The 24,334-nt window shown below is 41.8% G+C and overlaps 1 protein-coding gene across 1 annotated transcript in view; it reads right to left on the reverse strand.

The window, feature by feature from the left end:
- Nucleotides 1-205: 205 nt before the first annotated feature.
- RHOH (ras homolog family member H) overlaps nucleotides 206-24,334 on the reverse strand; it is a 38,404-nt gene continuing 14,275 nt past the window's right edge. Inside the window, exon 2 of the mRNA XM_081249182.1 lies at nucleotides 206-1,520. Within this exon, the coding sequence (XP_081105308.1) occupies nucleotides 728-1,303 (576 nt within the window). The 5' untranslated portion in view covers nucleotides 1,304-1,520 and the 3' untranslated portion in view covers nucleotides 206-727. The remainder of the gene's footprint in view (nucleotides 1,521-24,334) is intronic.

The raw sequence follows: 24,334 nt of genomic DNA on the forward strand, positions 1-24,334 counted from the left end.
TAAGAAAAGCGCTTTTAAAAAAAAATAATTACAGAGACATATAATGATAGCTGTTTAAAATCATTAGGCAGTATTAAAGTATCTTATGTCATTGAACTGTATTTTATATACAACTCTGAATAACAAGTGGGTGGAAAATTAATTGCAAGGATCAGTTTACAGTAATTTTAAAATTTGATTACCTAATAAAATCTAGCTGGCAAGTGGTTTCAACAAAATTACTACTTCAGATGAAAATACCAACACTACAAACATATGGCAGGGCCCTATAAGGTCGTTTCACTCATACATCAATTTGTGTTTGTCAGTAGGTAGGAAAAGACTTCCCAAGTGTGAAAACTAATTATATACCAGTGGTATTTATTTTGTTATTATTTAAATACAATGAGTCTTTAAATATGGAATTCTTTGGAAAACTCACTTCATTATCCAAAATTATGGAGACCACTTTGGTTTTGTAATCGATGATGGAATATTCATTACTGTTTCCCAAGGGATCTTCTAACTGTACTGGGCAAAGAGTTCTTTTGTAGAGTGTATTTCGTAAAAACATCCAGTAGCCAAGTCTCATCAACAACTGTATCCGAATGCTTTCCTGCTGCTGCTCATGCTGTTTCAGGCTGTTCAGGCTGTGCCCAGAAGGAGCATCGACGCTTGCTGGCTTGCCTGCTCTCCCTGTGCCAGTTAGTCTTTGCGGTAAGTGACTGCTGGGTGGAGTCTTTGGGGTTTAGAGGATCTTGCACTCGTTAACAGAGAAGAACCTCCTTCTGTTGCGTCTCCTGGCCTGGTTGATGGCAGTCCGGACGGCACACTCAAATACCTGCTGTACCCCCCGGTTGCTGAGGGCTGAGCACTCCAGGTAGCCCTTGGCTCTCACCTCCTGGGCCAGTCTCTTTCCTTCTATGGCGTTGACGCAAGAAGCCCTGTGGGGCCCCACCTCCCGCTGGTCAGTCTGGGTGGCCACCACCAGCACGGGGGTGCAGGGCAGGTTGCTCCTGACTTCACCAATCCACTTGTTCTTCAGGTTCAGGAAGGAGTTATGGTTGGCCACGGAGTAGCACATCAGCACCACGTCTGCCTGCTGGTAGGACAGAGGGCGGATACTCCTGAAGGCATCATTGCCAGCTGTGTCCCAGAGGCCCAGGCTGATCTGGATGCCATCCATGAAGACGTCTACACCTGTATTTTCATACACTGTGGGCTTGTAGGCCTCTGGGAAGGTCTCTGAGGTGAAGCGCACTAACAGAGAGGTTTTCCCCACAGCAGAATCTCCCACCAACACACACTTGATGGAACTCAGCATCTTCCCAGCTCTGATTCCTAGTTACAAGTTCAGAATTCCGAGGAAAAGAGCCCTCAGTGGGCTGCTGAAGCAAACGCCATTCAACAGCGAGGAATGGAAACCAGATGGATTTGTGTTCTTAGGACCTCTGACAGCAATTTGCAGAATGTTACTTCATGCAGTCCATCCAAGGGAGATGCAGCATCTACTTTGGAAACCTCCAAAGGCTGGTCTTCAACTGGAAAAAGAAAAAGAAGGGGAGAACTTGAGTCTTTTTTCCCTTTTTTGCTGATGGGGGAACTTCCTCATTGGCAAACTGATTAATCAGGGGGTCCACCTCAGTGGAACTCCCCCCTTGTCTAAGCCACTCTTAACCTCGGCGGGGAAAGCTTGGATCTGTTATACCCCATACCCACGACCCCACCCAGTCAAGAAGCAGAAGCTGACCTGATCTCTAAAATCAACCCACAGATAAAAACACAAGCAGTTGCTCTGGTGGCAACATGAAAACGACCACAATAGCAACCTGATGTGTGAATGAGACATATTCAGACTGCTCTCTCTTGGCTTCTGCTCCAAGAAGTGGAGACCACAGCCGACAGTGGTCTCTGCCACTTCAGTCTCTAATGGATCCCAGCCACTTTGGGAACTGCAAGAAAGAGCAATGTGATGAGCCACACATAACAGAAGCACTTCTTTTCATTTATTGATTCATCAGCCAGTCCTTGGTTTATGTGGGAATTTGTGCTGAGGTCAGAGAGAAGAAATCACCAGAACTCTAAAAATCTGCTGTGGTTTTTCCCTTGAGGTTTTTCCAAAAATTGGCTATAGATATAATGGAAAGGGCACTGTCCTTGGCATTTTCTGCATCTGAAATCAGACTCCATTACCTATACAACGACATGGCTTTGAGCACTTTGCTTAATCTCCAAGCCTCGCTTTACTCATCCGCAAGATAGTGATAGATTTAGGAACCACTTGTCAGAGATGTTGTGAGGATAAAATTGTTTCTTTCTTTTCTGAACAGCTACCTATGTAATCAGGAACTCTGCTAGGCCCCTGGTTAAACAAAATAACTTGCTTAAAAGCAACCGTATTCGGTGCCTGTCACTTAAACCAGGCCACATAAATATGACGGAATCTGAATTTCTTGAAAGGGTCAAATAAATTCTCATTCACTGCAGGTGAAAGAGCTCCAGACAATGAGATCAGCCTTGGAGACGGTGTCCCGTCTGCCAAGGGACGTCATCACAGGGCCATCCCAGCTTCAGACGAAGGAAAGGTCTTTTGGACCAAATTTCAAAGTAAAGGTTATTAATACAATCTGGGCTTATAACCTCCTCCATTGGCAATCTTCCTGACAGATCACATGTAACTTAGGATAGACACATAGGATAGGTCTCCTTCAAAAGGTAATTTTTAAAATCACTCCTCTAAATCCAGACATTCCCCTCTAAGACATTATTATCTTTGTCCACCTACAGTCTCTGCTTAATTAGACATAATAGCCTTTACAAATGAGTTAATCAACTAAATAATTCACATGATTTTCACAAATTCATTTTTACCACACATAAGCTGGGTGACCTTGGCCAAGTTATTTAACTTCTCTGAGACTTGGTTTCTTCATAAAAATGAAAATAAGAAAAGCACATTCTTGATGGAATTGTTATAACAATTCAGTATGTGGAGAGTCTGGCTTAGCACAGAACCTGGCACATGGGATCTGTGGGCAGGCACCATACTTTTCAACTTCTACTACTATTTATTTAAAATGCCAAATATTGAATGTTCAAGCATGGGGGCTGGGACGTCAAATATTCGCCCAGACCCTATCTGAAGACTCACATCTTCATATGGAAATTATAACACAGCAATAATTTATGCTTGTACTTTTACAAGACGCTGTACATTTGAGAATACTCCCTTGATTGTCTTGTGAGAAAGCCCCTTCAGAATGACAGAGCACAAAATGATAACAATAATAATTTATAAAATAAAAAAACAGAGAATTCCCTGGTGGTCCAGAGGTTAGGGCTTGGTGCTTTCACTGCCAAGGCCCAGGTTCAATCCCTGTTCAGGGAACTAAGATCCCATAAGCCGTGTGGCACAGCCAAAAATAAAAAATAATAAAACTAACAAAAAATAGGGCTTTCCTGGTGGCGCAGTGGTTGAGAGTCCACCTGCTGATGCAGGGAACACGGGTTCGTGCCCCGGTCCGGGAAGATCCCACATGCTGAGGAGCAGCTGGGCCCGTGAGCCATGGCCGCTGAGCCTGCGCGTCCGGAGCCTGTGCTCAGCAACGGGAGAGGCCACAACAGTGAGAGGCCCGCGTACCGCAAAAAATAAATAAATAAATAAATTAAATTAAATAAATTAAAAGTGAAAACAATGATAGAGCATAAAATAAAACTAAGATGAAATTATGACTTTCATTGACTGATTATTATTATTGCAGATTTTAGGTTACCTGGGCTTCAATTGAATCTGTGGCTTACTTCAAAATGCTGATAAAACCCTGATTTTTTTTTTTTTTTTTTTTTCTTGCGGTACGCGGGCCTCTCACTGTTGTGGCCTCTCCCGTTGTGGAGCACAGGCTCCGGACGCGCAGGCTCAGCGGCCATGGCTCACGGGCCCAGCCGCTCCGCGGCATGTGGGATCCTCCCGGACCGGGGCACGAACCCGTGTCCCCTGCATCGGCAGGCGGACTCTCAACCACTGCGCCACCAGGGAAGCCCCTGATATTTTTTTAAAAAGATGTGCCCATGGCAGCCATCTGCCAGGGATAGCCTGTCAGTGATAAAGAATACATCTAAATGTCATCCTTCTTGTAAGAGTTTTTGGGCAAAGGACTTATACTGGCAGCAGCCAATTCATTCATTAAGGAAATTGCTTCTGCCGTGAATCTAACACACTTAGATGATTAGGAAATCATTGTGCCGCTCAGCAACTCCCGCCAGCGCCTTCTCTCAACAACACTTTTGCAGCCTGGCAGGGACACCACAGCAAGAGCAGGCCCTGCTCGGTATGCGGGGCTCCACGTACTGGGGGCCCTGGGGTGGTGGTAGGGGAGTGGGTGCTTCACTTCGTTTCTTTTTCTTCTGGAGAAAGAGAATCAATTCAAAAAATCTTAAGCAACTTAGTAGAGGAAAACTATAGCCACTTCTAAGCTTTATCAGTCCAAATTGTCATTCAGTTTTCTTTCTGTAATAGATAATACACTTGTATATATCTTCTAAACATTTTTTCCAATTTAAAAAACTTTCTATTTCAACATGATCAACATACTTGCCAGGTTTTAGCTAAATAGCTTTCAATGTTTCAACAATTCATAATTGCACAGCTGTTCCCCACTGCTAGCAGTTTCTGAGTTAGTTTCAATATTTAACAATAATTAACAAGTGTTATTTTATATATAAAAATATATTCATTTATAGAAGTTACTTTTACGTGAAAAAATTTTCTTGGGGAATACATTTACGAATATGACATTACTGGATCAATGGGTCATTTTGTGACTTTTATTTACATTATTGAGCATCTTCTAAGGGCTGTATACATTATTCATTAGTTGTTTTCTTCATTTTTAAAAAATGGTTGTTTGGGGCTTCCTGTGTGGCAGGCACCGTATCAGGTCCTGAGAGCGTAACAGTGAGCAAGCTGGCTTCTGTCCGCATGGAGATCAACATTTCACAACTGCAGAGACTTCAGGGGGTGGGGAGTCCTGTCACAGTCACAATGTGAGGCAATGGCAGAGGCAAAGTTAGACCTAAACAGAGGGTGACCCCAAAGCTGCAGCAGCTCCACGTGTCACCCACACCCCATAATTCCCATTGCCCTACCCAGGGCACCTCAAGTAAAACCATGCTTCCTAAGCAAACCCAGTTTCGAGACACTTTTTCCGGCCATCCCTTCCAAACAGGTCCCTACTCCGATTCTCCTCGTACAAATAAGGAGTTCTTGATATTTACAAGAAGTGTGTTGTGTCTTGATTCGGAAACTGGTTCCACAAGTGTGTTCAGTCTGTGAAAATTCTTCAAGCTACAGACCTATGATGTGTTCACTTTTCTGTATGAAGATTAAACTTCAGGAAAAAGTATTTTTAAAAATAAGGTTACTGCCTTTGCAGGGAACATCTTCTCAAGGAATATTTTATCGTAAGTTTTTCATCTTGCAAGAGTTCATTTCACTAATTCTCAACGCTACTTCAGTAATTCCCCTTAGCTCATTTCTAATTGCCACAAATAGTGATTAAATTTCTCCTCTGAATCACAAAAAGAAATCACTTTTAAATCAGTTTATTTTTATACACAGATCATCTGTATTCCAAGTGGATTTAATTCTGAAAGTTTGCTTGCAAGACGCTGGTTTGCAGCTTTTATTACTGTTCTCCAGAGTCAAGGTTCTAAGCAGTATTTACACTCCTAAACCTAAAGCATATTTAATACCATTATATTTGAATTTAAATGGAATATCACTAAGCCCTGAGGCCTCTTTGAGCCAGGAGCCCTGCCCCCCTGACCCCAGGCCAAGCAGGGACCCTGGCACCCTTCCCCTCCTCTGTCCCACCCACCCTACCCTGAATGGTCCCTTCCACTCCCATGAGCACAGTAACTGGATTGTCTCCACAGGTCTAGAGTTCTCAATTTGGTCCAAGTTCAGAGTCAAAAACAAGGCTAGTCAGCCAGGCAACAGCCCAGAGCACCATTTAAGACTCTAGAATCTCATGTCAAAACTAATAAAGTGGGCTTCCGTGGTGGTGCAGTGGTTGAGAGTCCGCCTGCCGTTGCAGGGGACACAGGTTCGTGCCCCGGTCCGGGAGGATCCCACATGCCACAGAGCAGCTAGGCCCGTGAACCATGGCCGCTGAGCCTGCGGGTCCGGACCCTGTGCTCCACAGCGGGAGAGGCCACAACAGTGAGAGGCCCGCGTACTGCAAAAAAAAAAACTAATAAAGTGATGGGAAAATGTACCTCTCTCAAAGTAGTTGGAATTTTCTGAAAAACTGCCTGGAATTGAGGGTGGAACCCCACGAGGCATACTCAAGGGAAGGTCACTTGGTCTCTGAACTGCTTTCTAAGGGAATTTCCTTTACTGAAGGACTCATATTTTCTCAGTTGGGTATGCACATTTGGGGCCCAAGCTGAATTGTTCAAGGAAAGAAAGCAAAGAGGCAAATACATGCATATCTAACCATTCTAGAATGTAATGACGTTGTAAACCAAAGTTGTCAACTATGGGTCATCTGTGGGCCAAACCCACCATCTGTTTCTGTATGGCCCACGAATTAAGAATGGTTTTTACAATTTTAATGGTTAAAAAAAATCAAAAGAACAGTATTTCATGACATGTGCATATCATATGAAATTCAAATTTGTGTCCATAAATAACATTTTTTTGGATCATAGTCATTATCTTTCATTTACAAATTTTCTATGGCTTCTTTCTTGCTACAACTCAAAGTTACAACAGAGACTTTATGGCCCACAAAGCCTAAAATATTTACTATCTGGCCTTTTATAGAAAAAGTTTGACAACCCCTGCTAAATAAAAAGAGGCAATTCAGAGTAAGAAGGAGAGCACAGACCGTGGGATCAGGCAAGCTTGGGTTTGGCCCCAACATCTGCTGCTTACTGTGCGATCTTGGGTGAATTACTTAACGTCTCTGAGTTTTGCACCTTTGACAATAGAGGCAGTATAGCTCAGTGATTAAGAGCCAGGACTCTGAAACCATGCTGCCTCCAAAGTCACTAAGCCTTAGCTTCTTCAACTGTAAATAGGCAATACTGATAGTATCATACAAGGTTGTTGTATGGGAAGAAATGGGTAAGTGAATGTAAAGCACATAGAATGGTACCTGGCACAGAGTAAGTACTATAGAAGTATCTGTTATTTATCTATTTACCTTGAAGGGTTGTTGTAAGATTATTAGAGCTAGAGCTGACTTGCAGGCCCAAAGTGAGATGATTGTGAGGCCTGGGGGCCTCGGAGGGAGCCACTGGCAAACAGGAAACAAACACTGGAGGAGAGACAGGTCTGTGAGACAAGGGGACAGTGTGGTATTTCAGATCGGGGTGCCAGAGAGATTCCAGGAGAACCAAGGGGAATCTGGCTACATTATATGGGATGAGAATGAGTGAGAAGCGAAGAAGGATGGCAGCGAGGAGAATTCTTATTCTTCCACAAACTTTGACATGAAATATTTAGTTACACACATATTCTTGTCTACGTTGTTTATAATGGGAAAAAAATTATTCAAGAACAGGTGGTTCTTGGATAAACTAATTAGTTTATTCCTGTAATCAATATGCTTTAAAATAACAGAGTACAAGTATATTAACTTAACTGACACAGGAAAAGGGTCCCTATGCTGAATGGGATAAAAGCAGTTTTCAAAATATGTACAGTGTGATTCCACAGTTATGAAAACCTCTAGAGCAGTATATATACCAACATGTTCAGATGAATTGTCTATGGTCCTGAGATTGTAGCTGATTCTCATTTTCTTCTCCTTGCTTCTGTGCATTTTAAAATAAAATTAAAATAAAATAAAACACATTTTAAAAGCATGAGTTCTGGGCTTCCCTGGTGGCGCAGTGGTTGAGCGTCTGCCTGCTGATGCAGGGGACACGGGTTCGTGCCCCGGTCCGGGAGGATCCCACATGCCGCAGAGCGGCTGGGCCTGTGAGCCATGGCCGCTGAGCCTGGGCGTCCAGAGCCTGTGCTCTGCAATGGGAGCGGCCACAGCAGTGAGAGGCCCGTGTACCGCAAAAAAAAAAAAAAAAAAAAAAAAGCATGAGTTCTGTGTACAATTTTGAAGCGCTTTGTGTGTGTTCCTTTGTTTTTTAAATTTGGCTTGAAAAGGCAGAAAAGGCTGATCTGAGGGCCCTTTAGGCTAGAGAATATCTATGAGCCCCCATCGTGTCCAAGACAAGAATTTTCTATATCTGAACAGCTGAATTTGTTTAAAATTCCTAGAAGCACTATCTCTGGCTTCTGGTTCTTTTTTAAGGCACAAGCTAAGCTGAGTAATTATGCCTCCTCTCACAAATGTCCTAAGCCCTTCTCTCTTTTTCCTCCTCATTAGAGAGTTTTTGAAGTCTTTTCTATATTTTTTTAGATATTCAAAGAAGTTTAAATACGGCCTGGGTGTTTGATGACATTAAGGAACTATTGCTAATTTTGTTAGGTGATAATCACATTGTAGTCATATACTTTTTTTTAATATATATATATTTTTTAATTTATTTTTGGCTGCGTTGGGTCTTTGTTGCTGCATATGGGCTTTCTCTAGTTGCGGCGAACAGAGGTTACTCTTCATTGCGGTACGCAGTCTTCTCATTGCAGTGGCTTCTCTTGTTGCAGAGCATGGGCTCTAGGAGCACGGGCTTCAGTAGTTGTGGCACGCGGGCTACTAGTTGTGGCTCACGGGCCCTAGAGCACAGACTCAGTAGTTGCGGCGCACGGGCTTAGTTGCTTTGCGGCATGTGGGATCTTCCCAGACCAGGGTTTGAACCCATGTCCCCTGCATTGGCAGGTGGATTTTTTTTTAAATTTATTTATTTATGGCTGTGTTGGGTCTTTGTTTCTGTGCGAGGGCTTTCTCTAGTTGTGGCAAGTGGGGGCCACTCTTCATTGCGGTGTGCAGGCTTCTCACTATCGTGGCCTCTCTTGTTGCAGAGCACAGGCTCCAGACGCACAGGCTCAGTAATTGTGGTGCACAGGCCCAGTTGCTCCGCGGCATGTGGGATCTTCCCAGACCAGGGCTCGAACCTGTGTCCCCTGCATTGGCAGGCAGATTCTCAACCACTGCGCCACCAGGGAAGCCCCGGCAGGTGGATTCTTAACCACTGTGCCACCAGGGAAGCCCAGTCATATACATTTTTAAAGTCCTTATCAGACAGCTGAAATGAATATGATGTCTGGGATTTATTTTAGATTATTCCAGAAAAGAAAAAAAAACTAAGGATGATGGATGAAATAAGACTGGGAAAATATTGAGAACTGTTGATGTTGAATGATGGTACATGGGGGTATGTTAGTCTATTCTCACTATTTTTATATATATTCAAATTTTTTCATGATAAAAGTTTTAAAGGGTGGGAACTTTTGTTTTCTATAGCATTTTGTCCAAGCTGTGGTTTCATTCTCATCTTTAGTTTTAGAGAAAATGAAGAAAAGTATCACTGAAAAATATAAAGTATACTTTGCTCCTCAGTGACTTGTTCAACTATTTGAAGGAATGTTGATGCATCAAATAAGTGACATAAAGGTAGACAGTGCAAAGGCTTATAGCCTGCCTCCTGGTGGAAGGGAGATAGAGGAGAAAAAGGTGAGGATTCCCAGCCAAGTCATAAAGAGAAAGCCTTGAGTTTCAAGTACAAGCTCTACCTGCATCTCAATAAGACATCACCATCTGCCCCTGGGAAGTAAGGGCCATGGCTAGAAAGTATTCTAGTCAAAGGATACTCTTGAAGTTACTTTGAGATTATGTGAACTTCCTAACTGGTATAACTACGTTCATTAACTTCTCTTGGCCCTCCTTGCCCCAATTCTGCAGAATTCGCTCTTTGCAAAACAGCAAAAAGTAATAATGAAAATAACTTTAAAAAAATGAAAGAAAGAAAAGAAACTCAAGGGTGAAAATGGACTACCCACATAAAACCAGATCACAAATCAAAGCAACTCTGAGAATGAGGAAGACCCTTGGCCCTGGGGGTCTTTCTTTTTGTCTGAAAAGGTGAAGGGGTAGAGAAGAGTTTCTACTTTCAGATTTTATGTTTTCCCCTTAGACTTAAAGTAGCTCCGTCTGATCTTTACTTACTGTGAAAATATGAAATCTACCTGATACCTGGGTAGACCTCCACCAAGCCCATGGTACCTCCCAGCTCTAAAGCACCATCTGTAACGAAGAAAACCATCATATCCCAGGGTTCCCTCATCACACCCCCTCCACCAGAACCACCACCACCACAACCACCACCATCATTCAACACACATACTCAAACCATTAGTAGTGAGCAACATTTCCTCCCTTATTTGCTGATCCAATCAGACTGAAGATGGCCTCCTCACTTTGGCTAACTCTTCCCTTCATTTTGTCTGAATCATCTCTACATACCTTTTTTTCCTGATTATAAAAGTAGTTAATACATGTTATGGAACATTTCAAAACTACTGAACTATCTAAACGACCTAAAGGAGAAATGCAGCTACCACCTAAAACCAAAAGCTGTGAGATATTAGTGTACCTTTTCCTGTTTCGTTTTTTCAGTGTGTCATTTTTTTGTCAAAACTAATATCGTACTTTATATATAGTTTGGCATCTTGCTTTTTTTATTTAACATTTACATCATAAATATTTATTATATCATTGAAATCCTTTGAACATAATTTTAATGACTGTCATATTTCATTATATGAACATAGCATTATTTACTGAACCAACTGACTATTATTTAAATTGTTTCTAATTTTTACTATAATAACACTGAGTGAACATTTAAAAAATAAATTTGAACAAATATACAATTATTTCTTTAGTATAAATAGGTGTGAGCACAATTACTGGAACAAGAAAGATGAAAAACTTGGACAAATTGGTACTCCATATGTAATATATGAGAGTTTTCATTTTATCACACTGCCATCATTGGGTATAATATTTGCCAATTTGATATGTTTTCATTTGCATTTCATTTTTGACTAGTGAAAATTAAAATTCATCTCTTTGTTGACCACTTACAGTTTTTCTTTCATAAGTCACCTACTTTGCCTACTTTTCTAGTAAGGTGGTCATCATTTCTTAAATATTAAAAAAAATCTTTTTAGAGATTAAGGATATTAATCCTCTCTTGGTTAAATAAATATGTAGCTTTTTTTCTTCATATGTTTTGCATCCGTGAATTCTGGTAATTCCCCAAAATCCTGGTACTCCCCCATCATTGAGCAACCACTAAATAGAATGTGAAATAGCATGTCCCCTGATTGTGGAAAGAAACTTAACATGATTAGATACCTTAAAGGTCATCTAGTTCAACCTACTCATTTTCCCATGAGGAAACCAAGGCCCAGAGAGAAGTGGTTTAGGTAGTGGGGGCTGACTTGAAGCCCAGAAACTGAATCACTGAGTCAGCACTCTTTCCATCTACACAGTATTTTTTCACATATATGTTATCTACATTTTATATCCCATACTTAATTTCCTTAATTTTAAAATGTAAACCCTTATAGATAGCTTAGATATATGTTCCAAATTGGTGGCTTTTTACTCAAAAGATAACTCCCAGTATTAATATAAAACTCTTTTTCAAACAGATGTTCTCTTTCTAATTAACTTCCTTTGAGAGATAGATCATCTCTCTTTAGGGGCAATCATTAAGGCTTCCAACATTCTCTAGAATTAGAGTAAACCCTTAATTTACAGATTGTTCAAAATGTAAAAGAAGTCAAGGTATTTTGTTCAGGATATTTAGCCCAGAGCACTGCATGGAGTGAGGTGATTTGGTTTCAGCTTCAAAGTATAAAATTGCTGATATTCCATCATTTGCAGAGCCCAGGTTGTGGAGTTGAGGTCTTGGTTAGATTCTCATCTCTATTGCTGACTAGCAGTATAACCTTCGGCAACTCACATAACAAGAACTGTAAAATGTGGATAATAGTGAATAGTTTGAAGGATTTTTAAGGCAATTAAAAAGATTCTATCTCTCATGCCTAGTGGCATGCCTGACCCTTAGTAGACAAGGATAATAATAAACACATCGGTCAGATAATGTTTAAAGTGCTTTATGAAAATTAGTTCATTAATCATTACAACAATACTATGTGCTCGGGACTTCCCTGGTGGTACAGTGGTTAAGAATCTGCCTGCCCATGCAGGGGACACGGGTTCGAGCCCTGGACTGGGAATATCCCACATGCCGTGGAGCAACTAAGCCCACGCACCACAACTACTGAGCCTGCACTCTAGAGCCCGTGAGCCACAACTACTGAGCCCACGTGCCACAACTACTGAAGCCCTTGAGCCTAGAGCCCGTGCTCCACAACAAGAGAATCCACCGCAATGAGAAGCCTGCACACCATAACGAAGAGTAGCCCCCACTCGCCACAACTAGAGAAAGCCTGCGCGCAGCAACAAAGACCTAACACAGCCAAAAATAAATAAATAAATAAAATAAAACAATACTATGTGCTCAATACATTGTTGTTATTTTACAGCTGGGGAAACTAAGGCACAGAGAAGTAAAGTAACTTGCCCCAAAGGACAAGCTAGTGAGGAAGGCTTGCCTCCAAACCCATTCACAGAGTTGTCTCTATCTCCCCTCCCACTGTCTCTCATCTTGGGCAAGCTTAACTACCTTTGCAACCTTGATGAAACTAAGCAATCTGCTGCTATCTGATGCTTGTGTGCCCCTAAAATTCATATGGTGATGGTATTAGGAGGTGGGGCCTTTGAGATGTGATTAGGTCATGAGGGTGGAGCCCTAATCAATGGAATTAGTGCACTTATAAAGGAGCCCCAGAGAGCTCCTTTGCCCCTTCCACCATATGAGGACACAGTGAGAAGGCACAATCAATGAATCAGGAAGCAAGCTCTCACTAGACACTGAATCTGCCAGGGCCATCATTTTGGACTCCCCAACCTCCAGAACTGTGAGAAATAAATTTCTATTGTTTATAAGCCACCTAGTCTGTGGCATTTTGTTATAATAGCTCGAATAGGCTAAGACACAATCCTAAAATAAAGGCAGCAGATGAGGAGGGAGAGCTGGAAAGACATTTTTCAGCTGGTGGGTGTTTTCTTTCTTACTATAGGCCTTATTTCTAACAACATTTGAAAGATTTCTCCCTTAAGCAGACTCTCTCAGACACCATTGGAAGATGTACGGAAGAATGCCATCTTTGTAGAAGGCAATATGACAGAATTCAGTGGCACACTTTGTGTTTTTGACACCCGGAGCTGATCATTTTTTAACCTCCCTCATTTTTATGGCAAAATTAGCTTCAGTAATAATGTGTAAGAGTCAGGAACAATCATTATTTCCTTGACTCATTCTGTAGCTTTAAAATAAACAAGTAACAACTTACAAGAAAGATAAATTTCAATTTTTAAAGTATTATTCAAGTGCAATAAAATATTTCCTGTACGAACTAAAACTTGCAGTTACCGATCAGAAATATCACACTTTGCAATTTGCACTCTGCTTCACTGTTTTAAATTTAAACACAAAACTCCAAAAAGTCACATAGAATAACAGAATTGAAGTAAGTCAAGTTCTGTTTCATAGTCTCTAAAATCATTGTGCTATCATTCTTTAATTCTAATGTACTGTTTAGGAATCAGTAAACAGGAATCAGGAATACGTAGTGCCATAAGGTTGGGGAATCACAATATACCCCCGAAGTCAGCTCTAATGGAATCCATACACACCCCTAAGCATTACTCTAACTTTATCACTGGCAGTACATGGTGATAATAAAAAGCAAACACCCATTGATTTTATTATTGTCCTTAAATTCTCAGCAGATGATGTACTCCCTCACTGCCTATACCTGGGGTGGACCCCTTCTACCCCCATGTCCTTGGTATATTCCTGCTAGTAGCTATCAAAATTTTAAATGCATATACCTTTTAACCCAGCTATTCTAACTCTTTAAACCCATTGTCTTGTTGTACCTATACAAGTAGTCAAGTAATATGTCCAAGAATTTCATTGCAGGACTTCCCTGGTGGCACAGTGGTTAAGAATCCGCCTGCCAATGCAGGTGACATGGGTTCAAATCCTGGTCTGGGAAGATCCCACATGCCGCAGAGCAACTAAGCCCGTGCGCCGCAACTGCTAAGCCTGCACTCTGGAGCCCGAGAGCCACAACTACTGAGCCCCTGTGCCACAACTACTGAAGCCCATGTGCCTAGAGTCCGTGCTCCACAACAAGAGAAGCCACCGCAACGAGAAGCCCCCGCACCATGACGAAGAATAGCCCCTGCTCACCGCAACTAGAGAAAGCCCACGCGCAGCAACAAAGACCCAACGCAGCCAAAGATAAGTAAATAAAAATAAATAAATCTATTTTAAAAGTATTTTGAAAAAAGAATTTCATTGAAGCATTATTCACTACAGCAAAAAAAAGAACTGAGGATAACTAAAAGGTATCAAAAGGCAGTGGTTAAATTAATTCTGTTGTATCCATACAGTGGAATCTGATACAGCATTAAAAAGAATTAGGATAGCAGTGGGAGGGGGGAATAGGTGAAGGGTTAAAAAATAAATGTCACAGGAATGTAATGCAACAGCATAAGGACTATGGTCAATAATACTGTAATAACTTTGTACGGGAACAGATGGTTACCAGACTTATTGCGGTGATCATTTCACAGTGCATGCAAATGTCAAATCACTATGTAGTACACCTGAAATTAATGTAATATTGTATGTCAACTATATTTTGAATAAAAAAATAGAATTAGGTTAACCTTGTACGTATTGTGAGGAAAGGTACCCATGATATATTAGTAACTGAAAAAGGAAGCAGTTGAATGATTCATTAAAGAATCTCATTTATGTAGAAAAATAAATATACAAGCCTGGTCTGATGCCCTTGAATGCCCAGAATGGCCAGAATGGCATGGGTCCAGGCAGAGGAAACGTATCTGTGCAATGGTGGACAAAACCAGACTTGCTGAGAATTCTAGCTCATCTAATACGTGTTCCTCTACAGATAAAACTGTACTAAGGGCACAGCAGTTACTCCCTAAGTTGTCTAAGGGTGAAGAGGAATAACCTAAGAACACAAGTCTGTACAGCCTTTCTTAGGTTTTTAAAATCCCCTTTTGGGATATCAATGTATATACTTTCTATATTAGCTATATTGCAGATATAATACACAGCAGTGGGATAAACTGTCTCCCTAGATGCTCAACTTCTCCCAGGAAACTGGGAGAAACAAGTTCGTAATGACCCTGAAACTATCAAGATACTCCAGAGCAAAATTCTTTTTTTTTTTTTTTGCTGTTAAATTCATTGCTTATGCCTACATAATGTTCCATGAACATTAAGTTCCAAATCCATAGAAGTCTAAAAAAATGACAGGATGTCTGCCTTTAATTGGCTTTAAACTAGGAATACTTTTAAAGAGCTTAATGGGGACAAAAGATAACAAAGAAAATGTTAATATAGTTTAGACTGGGCGTAGAGGTTTTTAAAAAATTTTTTTTCCTACTTGGTTAATAATGTCTCTAACCCTCACTTTTTTGTTGTGGTTGTTCTCTATAGAAGAAATGACTTCTTGGGGAGAGGTAATGCGATGGCCATGCAAAGGCAGCTGGTATGGCTGTACTTCCGCATACTAAGGCCCCATATAGCTGGGACCTTAGAGAATAAAATCCTAAACTAGAGAGAAAAGAAGCAACCTTCTGCATACAAATGACCTTACGCTCAGCTTCATCCCAGAAAACATTAAAATTTAAAGGGACAAGTGCCATGATAAAGGTAAGTGCAGAATGCCAAGAGAATGCTGAGGACAGAGTGCTTAAATCTTCAAGGGCAGTGGGGGTGGGAGAGGCAGAAAGGAGAGACATCTGAGATCGGTCTCAGAGGGCAGAGAAAATGTGATTGGTGGACTGCATCCAGACCGAGGAAGCGGCCGGTGCCCAGGTGTGCAGGGGAGAAAGGTCTGTGTATTTGGAGGGTAGAGAGTTGGCTTTTGCGGCTGAAGCACAGGCGGGAGAGGAATTGGAAAGGAACACTGGGGCCAATTTGTGAATGCTAAGTATAAAATAACCTCCTTCCCACCAGCTCTCTCATTACTTTCTCCTCTTCCCCACTCCACCTAGCCATTGCTGCCCTGGGACTATGAAACATCCCCCAAACTCTCCCTGCCTTTCCTCACTCAGTAATCTTTTTTTTGTTGGTTTTTTTTTGAATTTTATTTTATTTTTTATACAGCATGTTCTTATTAGTTATCTATTTTATACATATGAGTGTATACATGTCAATTCCAATCTCCCAATTCATCACACCACCACCACCTCCCCGCCACTTTCCCCCCTTGGTGTCCATACCTTTGTTCTCTACATCTGTCTCTATTTCTGCCCTGCAAACTGGTTCATCTGTACCATTTTTCTAGATTCCACATATATGCGTTAATATACGATATTTGTTCTTCTCTTTCTGACTTACTTCACTCTGTATGACAGTCTCTAGATCCATCCACATCTCTACAAATGACCCAGTTTTGTTCCTTTCTATGGCTGAGTAATATTCCATTGTATATATGTACCACATCTTCTTTATCCATTCATCTGTTGATGGGCATTTAGGTTGCTTCTATGACCTGGCTATTGTAAATAGTGCTGCAATAAACATTGGGGTGCATGTGTCTTTTTGAATTACGGTTTTCTCTGGGTATATGCCCAGGAGTGGGATTGCTGGGTCGTATGGTAATTCTATTTTTAGTTTCTTAAGGAACCTCCATACTGTTCTCCATAGTGGCTGTATCAATTTACATTCCCACCAACAGTGCAAGAGGGTTCCCTTTTCTCCACACCCTCTCCAGCATTTGTTGTTTGTAGATTTTCTGATGATGCCCATTCTAACTGGTGTGAGGTAATACCTCATTGTAGTTTTGATTTATGTTTCCCTAATGATTAGTGATGTTGAGCATCCTTTCATGTGCCTCTTGGCCATCTGTATGTCTTCTTTGGAGAAATGTCTATTTAGGTCTTCTGCCCATTTTTGGATTGGGTTGTTTGTTTTTTAATGTTGCCTCACTTAGTAATCTTAAGTGTGTCACTCTCATCTCCTAAAGTACAATCTTCTCTGCTCTGACTCTTCCTGGTAAAGTTCTACCTGTCCCAGAGCCCAGCTCAGACACCACCTCCTCCAGGAGGCCTTCCAGAAACTCCTTGTAAGCATTATTTTTCTCCCTTATTTGAGCTCACATGTAATCTTTAAATGTTTTTATGTTTACCTTTTTGAATAGTTAATATAATACACGCCTATGGTAAAATTCAAAGAGTACAAAAGTGAAAAATATGTCTTCCTCCTCTGCCTGCTCTCAAGGGCCCCAGGCCATTTTCCCAGAGGCAATGATTGTATTAAGTTTTTCATGCATTTTCCCAAAGCTATTAGATTATGGCACATATTCACAAACATATATATGAATGCATATGTGTAATTATCCTAACACACACACATGCTCTTTTTTTTAGTATACAAACTGCAGCATACTATTCTATACTCCCTGATGCTTTTCTCACTTAATTTTTTCTTTATCACCAGATTTTCAGGCATACCTCAAAGGTACGGCAAGTTCGGGTTCCAGACCACGACAATAAAGCAATATCGCAATAAAGTGAGTCACATGAATATTCTGGTTTCCCAATGTGTATTAGTTATGTTTACACTAGACTAGACTGTAGTCTATTAAGTGTGCAATAGCATTTTGTCTTAAAAATAATGTACATGACTTAATTTAAAAATGTTTTATTGCGCCACAGAGCGGCTGGGCCCATGAGCCATGGCCGCTGAGCCTGCGCGTCCGGAGCCTGTGCTCTGCAATGGGAGAGGCTACAGCAGTGAGAGGCCTGTGTGCCTCAAAAAAAAAAAAAAAAGCTTTGCTAAAAAATGCTAACCATCATCTGAGCCTTCATCAAGTCATAAACTTTTTGCTGATGGAGGGTCTTGCCTCCATGTTGATGCCGGCTGACTGATCAGGGTGATAGTTGCTGAAGGCTGGGAGGCTGTGGTAGTTTCTTAAAATAAGACAACAATGAAGTTTACCACATCGATGGGCTCTGCCTTTCATGAACGATTTCTCTGTAGCATGCAATGCTTTTTGATAACATATTACCCACAGTGGAACTTCTTTCAAAATTGTAGTCAGTGCTCTCAAACCCTGCTGCTGCTTTGAGAACAGATATTAACAGAAAAGAGCATGAAGGGTCAGACAGCTCAACCTTCCTGCCGCAGATGCCCTTTCCTTACTCCCGGGCTTTTCTTCTTGCCTTCCCTAGCTTGTCCTTCCTTCTCCACCCCCTAACTTGACCCAGAGGCATGGGTGCTAAAAAGCCCTCAGCCTGGGTTCATGAGCCAAACAAGCACAAGGGGCCCCAGCTGGTGTCGGATTTCAAGACAGTGTTCAGTTGCAACCATCTTAGCTGTACACGTAGAAACAGAATTTGTACCTCTTTTCCCGGGAACACGTCCCAGTCCAATTTAGAGTCCACTGGCCTAATTTGTGACAGAAAGAACTTGCGAACACTTTGCACTTCAGAGAGTTTTCAGAGGCTGATTGGAGAAAACACCCAGCCCCTTTACAGACCTCAGCAGCAGAACAACTAGGCAGCCAAGGTGGCAGAGAGGCCCAAAGGGGAATGTCATGTAGACCCCACAAAATCCCTCAGAGCTCTAAGGCGTGCTCCTGGCTTTCCTCGAGACAGAAAGCAGCCATTGGCCACATCACTCATTTGCCTCCCAAATGTCCACACTGAGAAGTTCTCAGGCCTTGTAAAGCATTCCCCATAACATTAAAATGGCCAGGTCCTAACAGGGAGAGGGACTGGATAACTATTGAATATCTGCTCTCGGCAGGGTAACTTGCGACTCTCTGTAGATTATCCAGAGCTCCTACCTGGAGTCTGATGTTCACCCTTTATGCCAACTCTCACACCTCCACACAGCTATTATCAACATGTATGAAACCAGGAGGCCTAATTGTAAATGTGTTTCTAGCAGCAGGGACTTCCAGAAAACACACTCCCTGTGGAATGGACTTGCCACTTCTGTTCATTTTTGCCCTCATTTGTCTTAACTTTTTAAACACAAGACAACTTGCCAGAAAGGATAACTTTTCAAAGGAGAAAAACATACACACACACCTCTTTTATCATTAAACTCCTTATTATTTTAGAAAAATATTTAATAATGTGGAAAAAAAGTATATGACAACATTGTTACATGAAAAAAAAGCAAGTTCAAAACAGTACGTGAAACACGATCCTGATTTTTTCAGTAAAAATATAGAGAGGAGTAAGAAGCTAAACCCAGATGCTAGCAATGCTCTGATTGGTGCAAATATAGATTTTTTGTGTGCTTATCTATGTTTTACAAATATCCTTCAAAAACATATACTGCTTCGGTAACAAAAGGGAGTTGTAAAAGTAACTCACAACTCTTTGTGAAAGAAAATATAAATGCATCCTGCAGTTTCTTCCTGGATAGAAATAGGATTTGCTACTATCACCAGATACTGTAGTCACTTTCAAGAAAGTATGACACAGGAGACCTGGATCCTGGGTCAGGATTAGCCCCTGACTAACGAAATGACCCTGAACCAGTCCAGGACGCCCCTCCCACCACAGGCACCTTATCTGTCAAATGAGCAGGTCTCACTGCGTCTGTAAGTCCCTTTCTTAGTCTGGAACTCCTCATAGCTCTTTCAGATACCACTCATGTAAAAACAAAACAAACAAAAAACACCTTGGAATATTCCAGTGATTTGGATTGTGCCTATACTACCTTGCTCAACATGCTAGAAAAATTCCTGGGGAAACTCAGATCCTAGGAAAAGAGGTTCCTTGCATAACAGAGATAGTTGCCACGGTTAGGATTTATGGCAACTCCTTTCCTTTTGTCACTGAGTACCAGAAAGTTCAAGGGCATGCTTTAGCCTAAGGCTCACTTCCTCTCTATGGCCTTGTGAATGGGATCAAAATACAGGAAGTCAATTAGCCAAGATTCTTTGGCCATTGACAGTGCATGGATGGGCACTGCCAGAGTACGATTCTCAGACTTGCTTGTTTTCTATGTTTCCATGGATCACCAACCCTCTTTTTTCTGATCAATATCTCTTCATATAAATCCAACTTCTCAGGAGATGACGCTCAGTCATCTTCATGTACTAGGCCACTCAAGTCTTGCCTTAGTGGTACAAGTCCACCTGAAATTACTTTCAAGAGACAATAGTAAGGTTCCAAAAGAAACCCCAGGACATCAGCATTAGCCAACTTCTCATGTCCATAATTCCAAAGTGAACTGAAATGCATCAGAAGATAATCCCCTAAACTCATTCCACCTTCCTGTAACCACCTCTTCACTTGTACATTTTGCTTGTATCTTGTAACACTCACATATCTCATGCAGACATCCATCAGAACACTTCCTTTGGGTTTATCAACCCCAAAGTGCTTACCTTGTAAGATTAAATTTGAAAACCTCCCAGTGAACTCTTCAGTGTTCCTTTTCCCATGAAGCTTTACCAGCCTGGCCCATGAGTATGTGTGTGTGTGCGCACGGGCGTGCGTAAACAGGAAGTAGAAAAGTGAGACCCACACTTGCTATTTTTTTTTTTTTTTTTGGCTGCACCATGCATCCTGTGGGATTTTAGTTCCCCAACTAGGGATTGAACCCAGGCCGTTGGCAGTGAGAGCGTGGAGTCCTAACCACTGGACCACCAGGGAATTCCCCACACTTGCTATTTTTCTAAAATAAGGTCCCAGGAAACTTTACAATCACAGAGTCAACTATCAGTAGGCAAAATATGTCCCCTCCTTTTTGCATCATGGGGCACAGAAAGAGATAGGGGGCTTCCTTTCTCTATGACATGCAAAATCTGTTATCCCATCTCCTCATTTTAATGATATTCTCCTGGCTGAATTCCAGTGTCTTCTTGACTGTGAGTCATCACTGCTACTTGTGCATAGAATTGAATGTTCAGGGCTCCTCATTTTGAAGCAGAACAGCAGTTCAGAGCATCTGATAAGATCCCCACAGCACAGTTCTTGATCTGGGTTCATCCAGAGGCCCAGCTCAGGGTAGCCCTCCCCACAGGGAGGTGGCAAAGGAAGTAGCTTCCCAATCAATCAGCAGTAGCTGCCATCCCTGCCAATAAGGATCCCCTGCAAGAAAGTCTGACACGTGGGCTTTCCAACCAGCTGGCACAGCAGGCACAGCATGTCTCCTTCAGGGGTCAGCCTTACCAGAAGGTACCCGCCTCCACAGGGGACATCAGGGTAACGGGAAGTCCCGTCCCGACTGCGCATCCCTCCCACCACTGAAACAGCCCTTTCTCCAGAGGCTCAGTGCTTTGTTGAAACGCGAATATCCTTGGAAGATAAAGCCCTTTTTACCCTTTCCACATTTATATGAATGTGCTTCAAGTCTCTCTCTACCCTCAAAGCCAGTTTTGATTGGAGGAGGAGAAAGTTTCACCAAAAAACAAAAACTGTATACAAAGAGAGGTAAGGCATTGGGCATTAATCCCATCTAAATCCAGGCCCCTCCTAAACTGGAATAGCACTAGTGGCCTATCAGTCTCTTGTATTGTCTGTGGATTGATAATCTGAAGGGTCATTGATCTGAATTGTCAATAATACCATTCATGTGCTCATTCCTCCAATATGTACTACACTCTGACTACATGCTAGGCACTATACTAAATGTTGCAGGGGGAATAGAGAAAGCTGAAGAATTCTAATCCATCTCAAAGTCAAGAGTCCAACGTGTGGATGAGGATCACCTGGGTTCATAACACTGATCATGACTAAGGTATTAAGGAAGTACTTGGTGTTTATTCACTGCATTTGCTACTCACCCCACAGTGCTGTGATATACCATTAGCCCTAGGAAGTATCATTATTCTCAATTTACAGCTAATTTTTTTTTTTTGGCCGTGCCACGCAGCTTCCGGGATTTTAGTTCCCCAACCAGGGATGGAACCTGGGACTATGGCAGTGAAGCGCCAAGTCCTAACCACTGGACCACCAGGGAATTCCCTCAGTTTACAGATAAATTGATCAATGTCTAGGGGGTAAAGTCTGTGATCTCCAAATTTGAGCATCATCAAAATTAGAGGTTGTTTAAAATGTTTTCCTGGGCCCCTCATGGGGACATTCACATTCAGTAGTCTCGGAAGAACCAAAGAAGCTATTTTTTTTTTTTTTTTTTTTTTTTTTTGCGGTAGGCGGGCCTCTCACTGTTGTGGCCTCTCCCCTTGCAGAGCACAGGCTCCGGATGCGCAGGCTCAGCAGCCATGGCTCACGGGCCTAGCCGCTCTGCGGCATGTGGGATCTTCCCAGACCGGGGCACGAACCCGTGTCCCCTGCATCGGCAGGCGGACTCTCAACCACTGCGCCACCAGGGAAGCCCCCTCCAAAGAAGCTATTTTTAAAGTACTCGGATGACTCAGAAGCACAGTCAAATTGGAGAAACAATGTTACAAATCTAAGCACAGCTTTCTCAGACAGCTTTTCATCTGACCTTCACAATCTGGGTAGTAAGAATTATTATACTATTATCCTCAATTTACATGTGAAGCAGCTTCAGCACAAACACACAAAAAGACAATCACCTGCCACCCCCCAACAAAACAAAACAAAACAAGTATTCTCTTTCCCCATTTTCTTTCCTTCTTTTTATCTGTTGCAAGCAAAGCAATGGAACTACCATAATGGATCATCACATAAACAATCACTTATGACATCGCTCTTTGCAAAGTCTCTTCTGGTCTTTGTACATTACTATCTACAGAAGAGTAATCAAACAACTTGCTATGAATCTAAATAAAACTACCCCCAGACATCAACCAGTGTCTTTCCTCATACTTCATTTTGCCATTAAAAATAATCAACATTAAAGATACTTAAGAGACATAACAACTGTATAATGGATGGACTTTGTTTAAATATTGAATTAACTAAGTCAATTATGAAAAGGTATGTTGGAGACAATCAGGTAGATATGATTATAGATTGGGTATTGGAAGGTTCCAAGGCATTACTGCTAATTTTGTTAGGTGGGCTAATGGCCACATGGTAGTGTAAGAAAATATTCTCGATTTTAGAGATGCATAGCATACGTGGGTAAAGTGACATGATGTCTAGAATTTACTTTAAAGTACTTCAGCAAAGAAGGAAAAAGATGAAACAAATATGGCAGTATCTTGACAGTTGCTGGATTTGGGTGATGAGCTTATGGGAACTTTTAGATGTGTTTGAAATTTTTTTTTTTTTTCCTGCGATACGCGGGCCTCTCACTGCCATGGCCTCTCCCGTTGGGGAGCACAGGCTCCGGACACACAGGCTCAGTGGCCATGGCTCATGGGCCCAGCCGCTCCGCGGCACGTGGGATCCTCCCGGACTGGGGCACGAACCCGTGTCCCCTGCATCGGCAGGCGGACTCTCAACCACTGCGCCACCAGGGAAGCCCTGAAATTTTTTTTTTTTTTTTTTTTTTTTTTTTTTTGGCGGTACGCGGGCCTCTCACTGTTGTGGCCTCTCCCGTTGCGGAGCACAGGCTCCGGACGCGCAGGCTCAGCGGCCATGGGTCACGGGCCCAGCCGCTCCGCGGCACGTGGGATCTTCCCGGACCGGGGCACAAACCCGTGTCCCCTGCATCGGCAGGCGGACTCTCAACCACTGCGCCACCAGGGAAGCTCTGAAATTTTTATAATAATACAATTAAAAAAAAAAAATCAACACCTTCACTTCTCCAAAGTGCCATTTTCCCCTTGTAAAGGCAAGTTCTCAACTCTTATTAAAATAGCTTGCCAATAAGCTATTCCCTTCACATCTATTTTTTCTTATTTATTCTTTAAAAAGGGTTTTTATTTTTTAAACTAATAGCCATGGAACATACGTATACCAAATATTTCTTTGTTCATCTGAAATTCAATATCTAACTAGTATCCTAGTTTTTTATTTGCTAGATCTGGCATCCCTAGACAAGGGGGAAAAGTCCTAATCAGGTGTCAGGATATTTGAGTTCAATTTCATCTCTGTCATTGGCCTCATAACTAGGAGTAACTACTCACCTCTAGGTGCTTCTTTTATCATGCATAAGACAGGAGGGTTTCATTCTGGGTCAAAATATTATGAAATGTAGATACTACTCTTATTCCAACTCCTTGGGTAGAAAATACCTTTTAAATAAATACTCCTAAGTGACCTCTTCAGGGGAATATTGAGAGGGAAATTCAATAAAGCAAAGACATATTGCTCCCAAAACATCAGGCTGATAAACCAAGCCATCGACAGTACCATTTATTGAGTGCCTA

This window comes from Mesoplodon bidens, assembly GCF_964165515.1.
Source record: "Mesoplodon bidens genome assembly, chromosome: 1".
In the NCBI taxonomy this organism is placed as follows: domain Eukaryota; kingdom Metazoa; phylum Chordata; class Mammalia; order Artiodactyla; family Ziphiidae; genus Mesoplodon; species Mesoplodon bidens.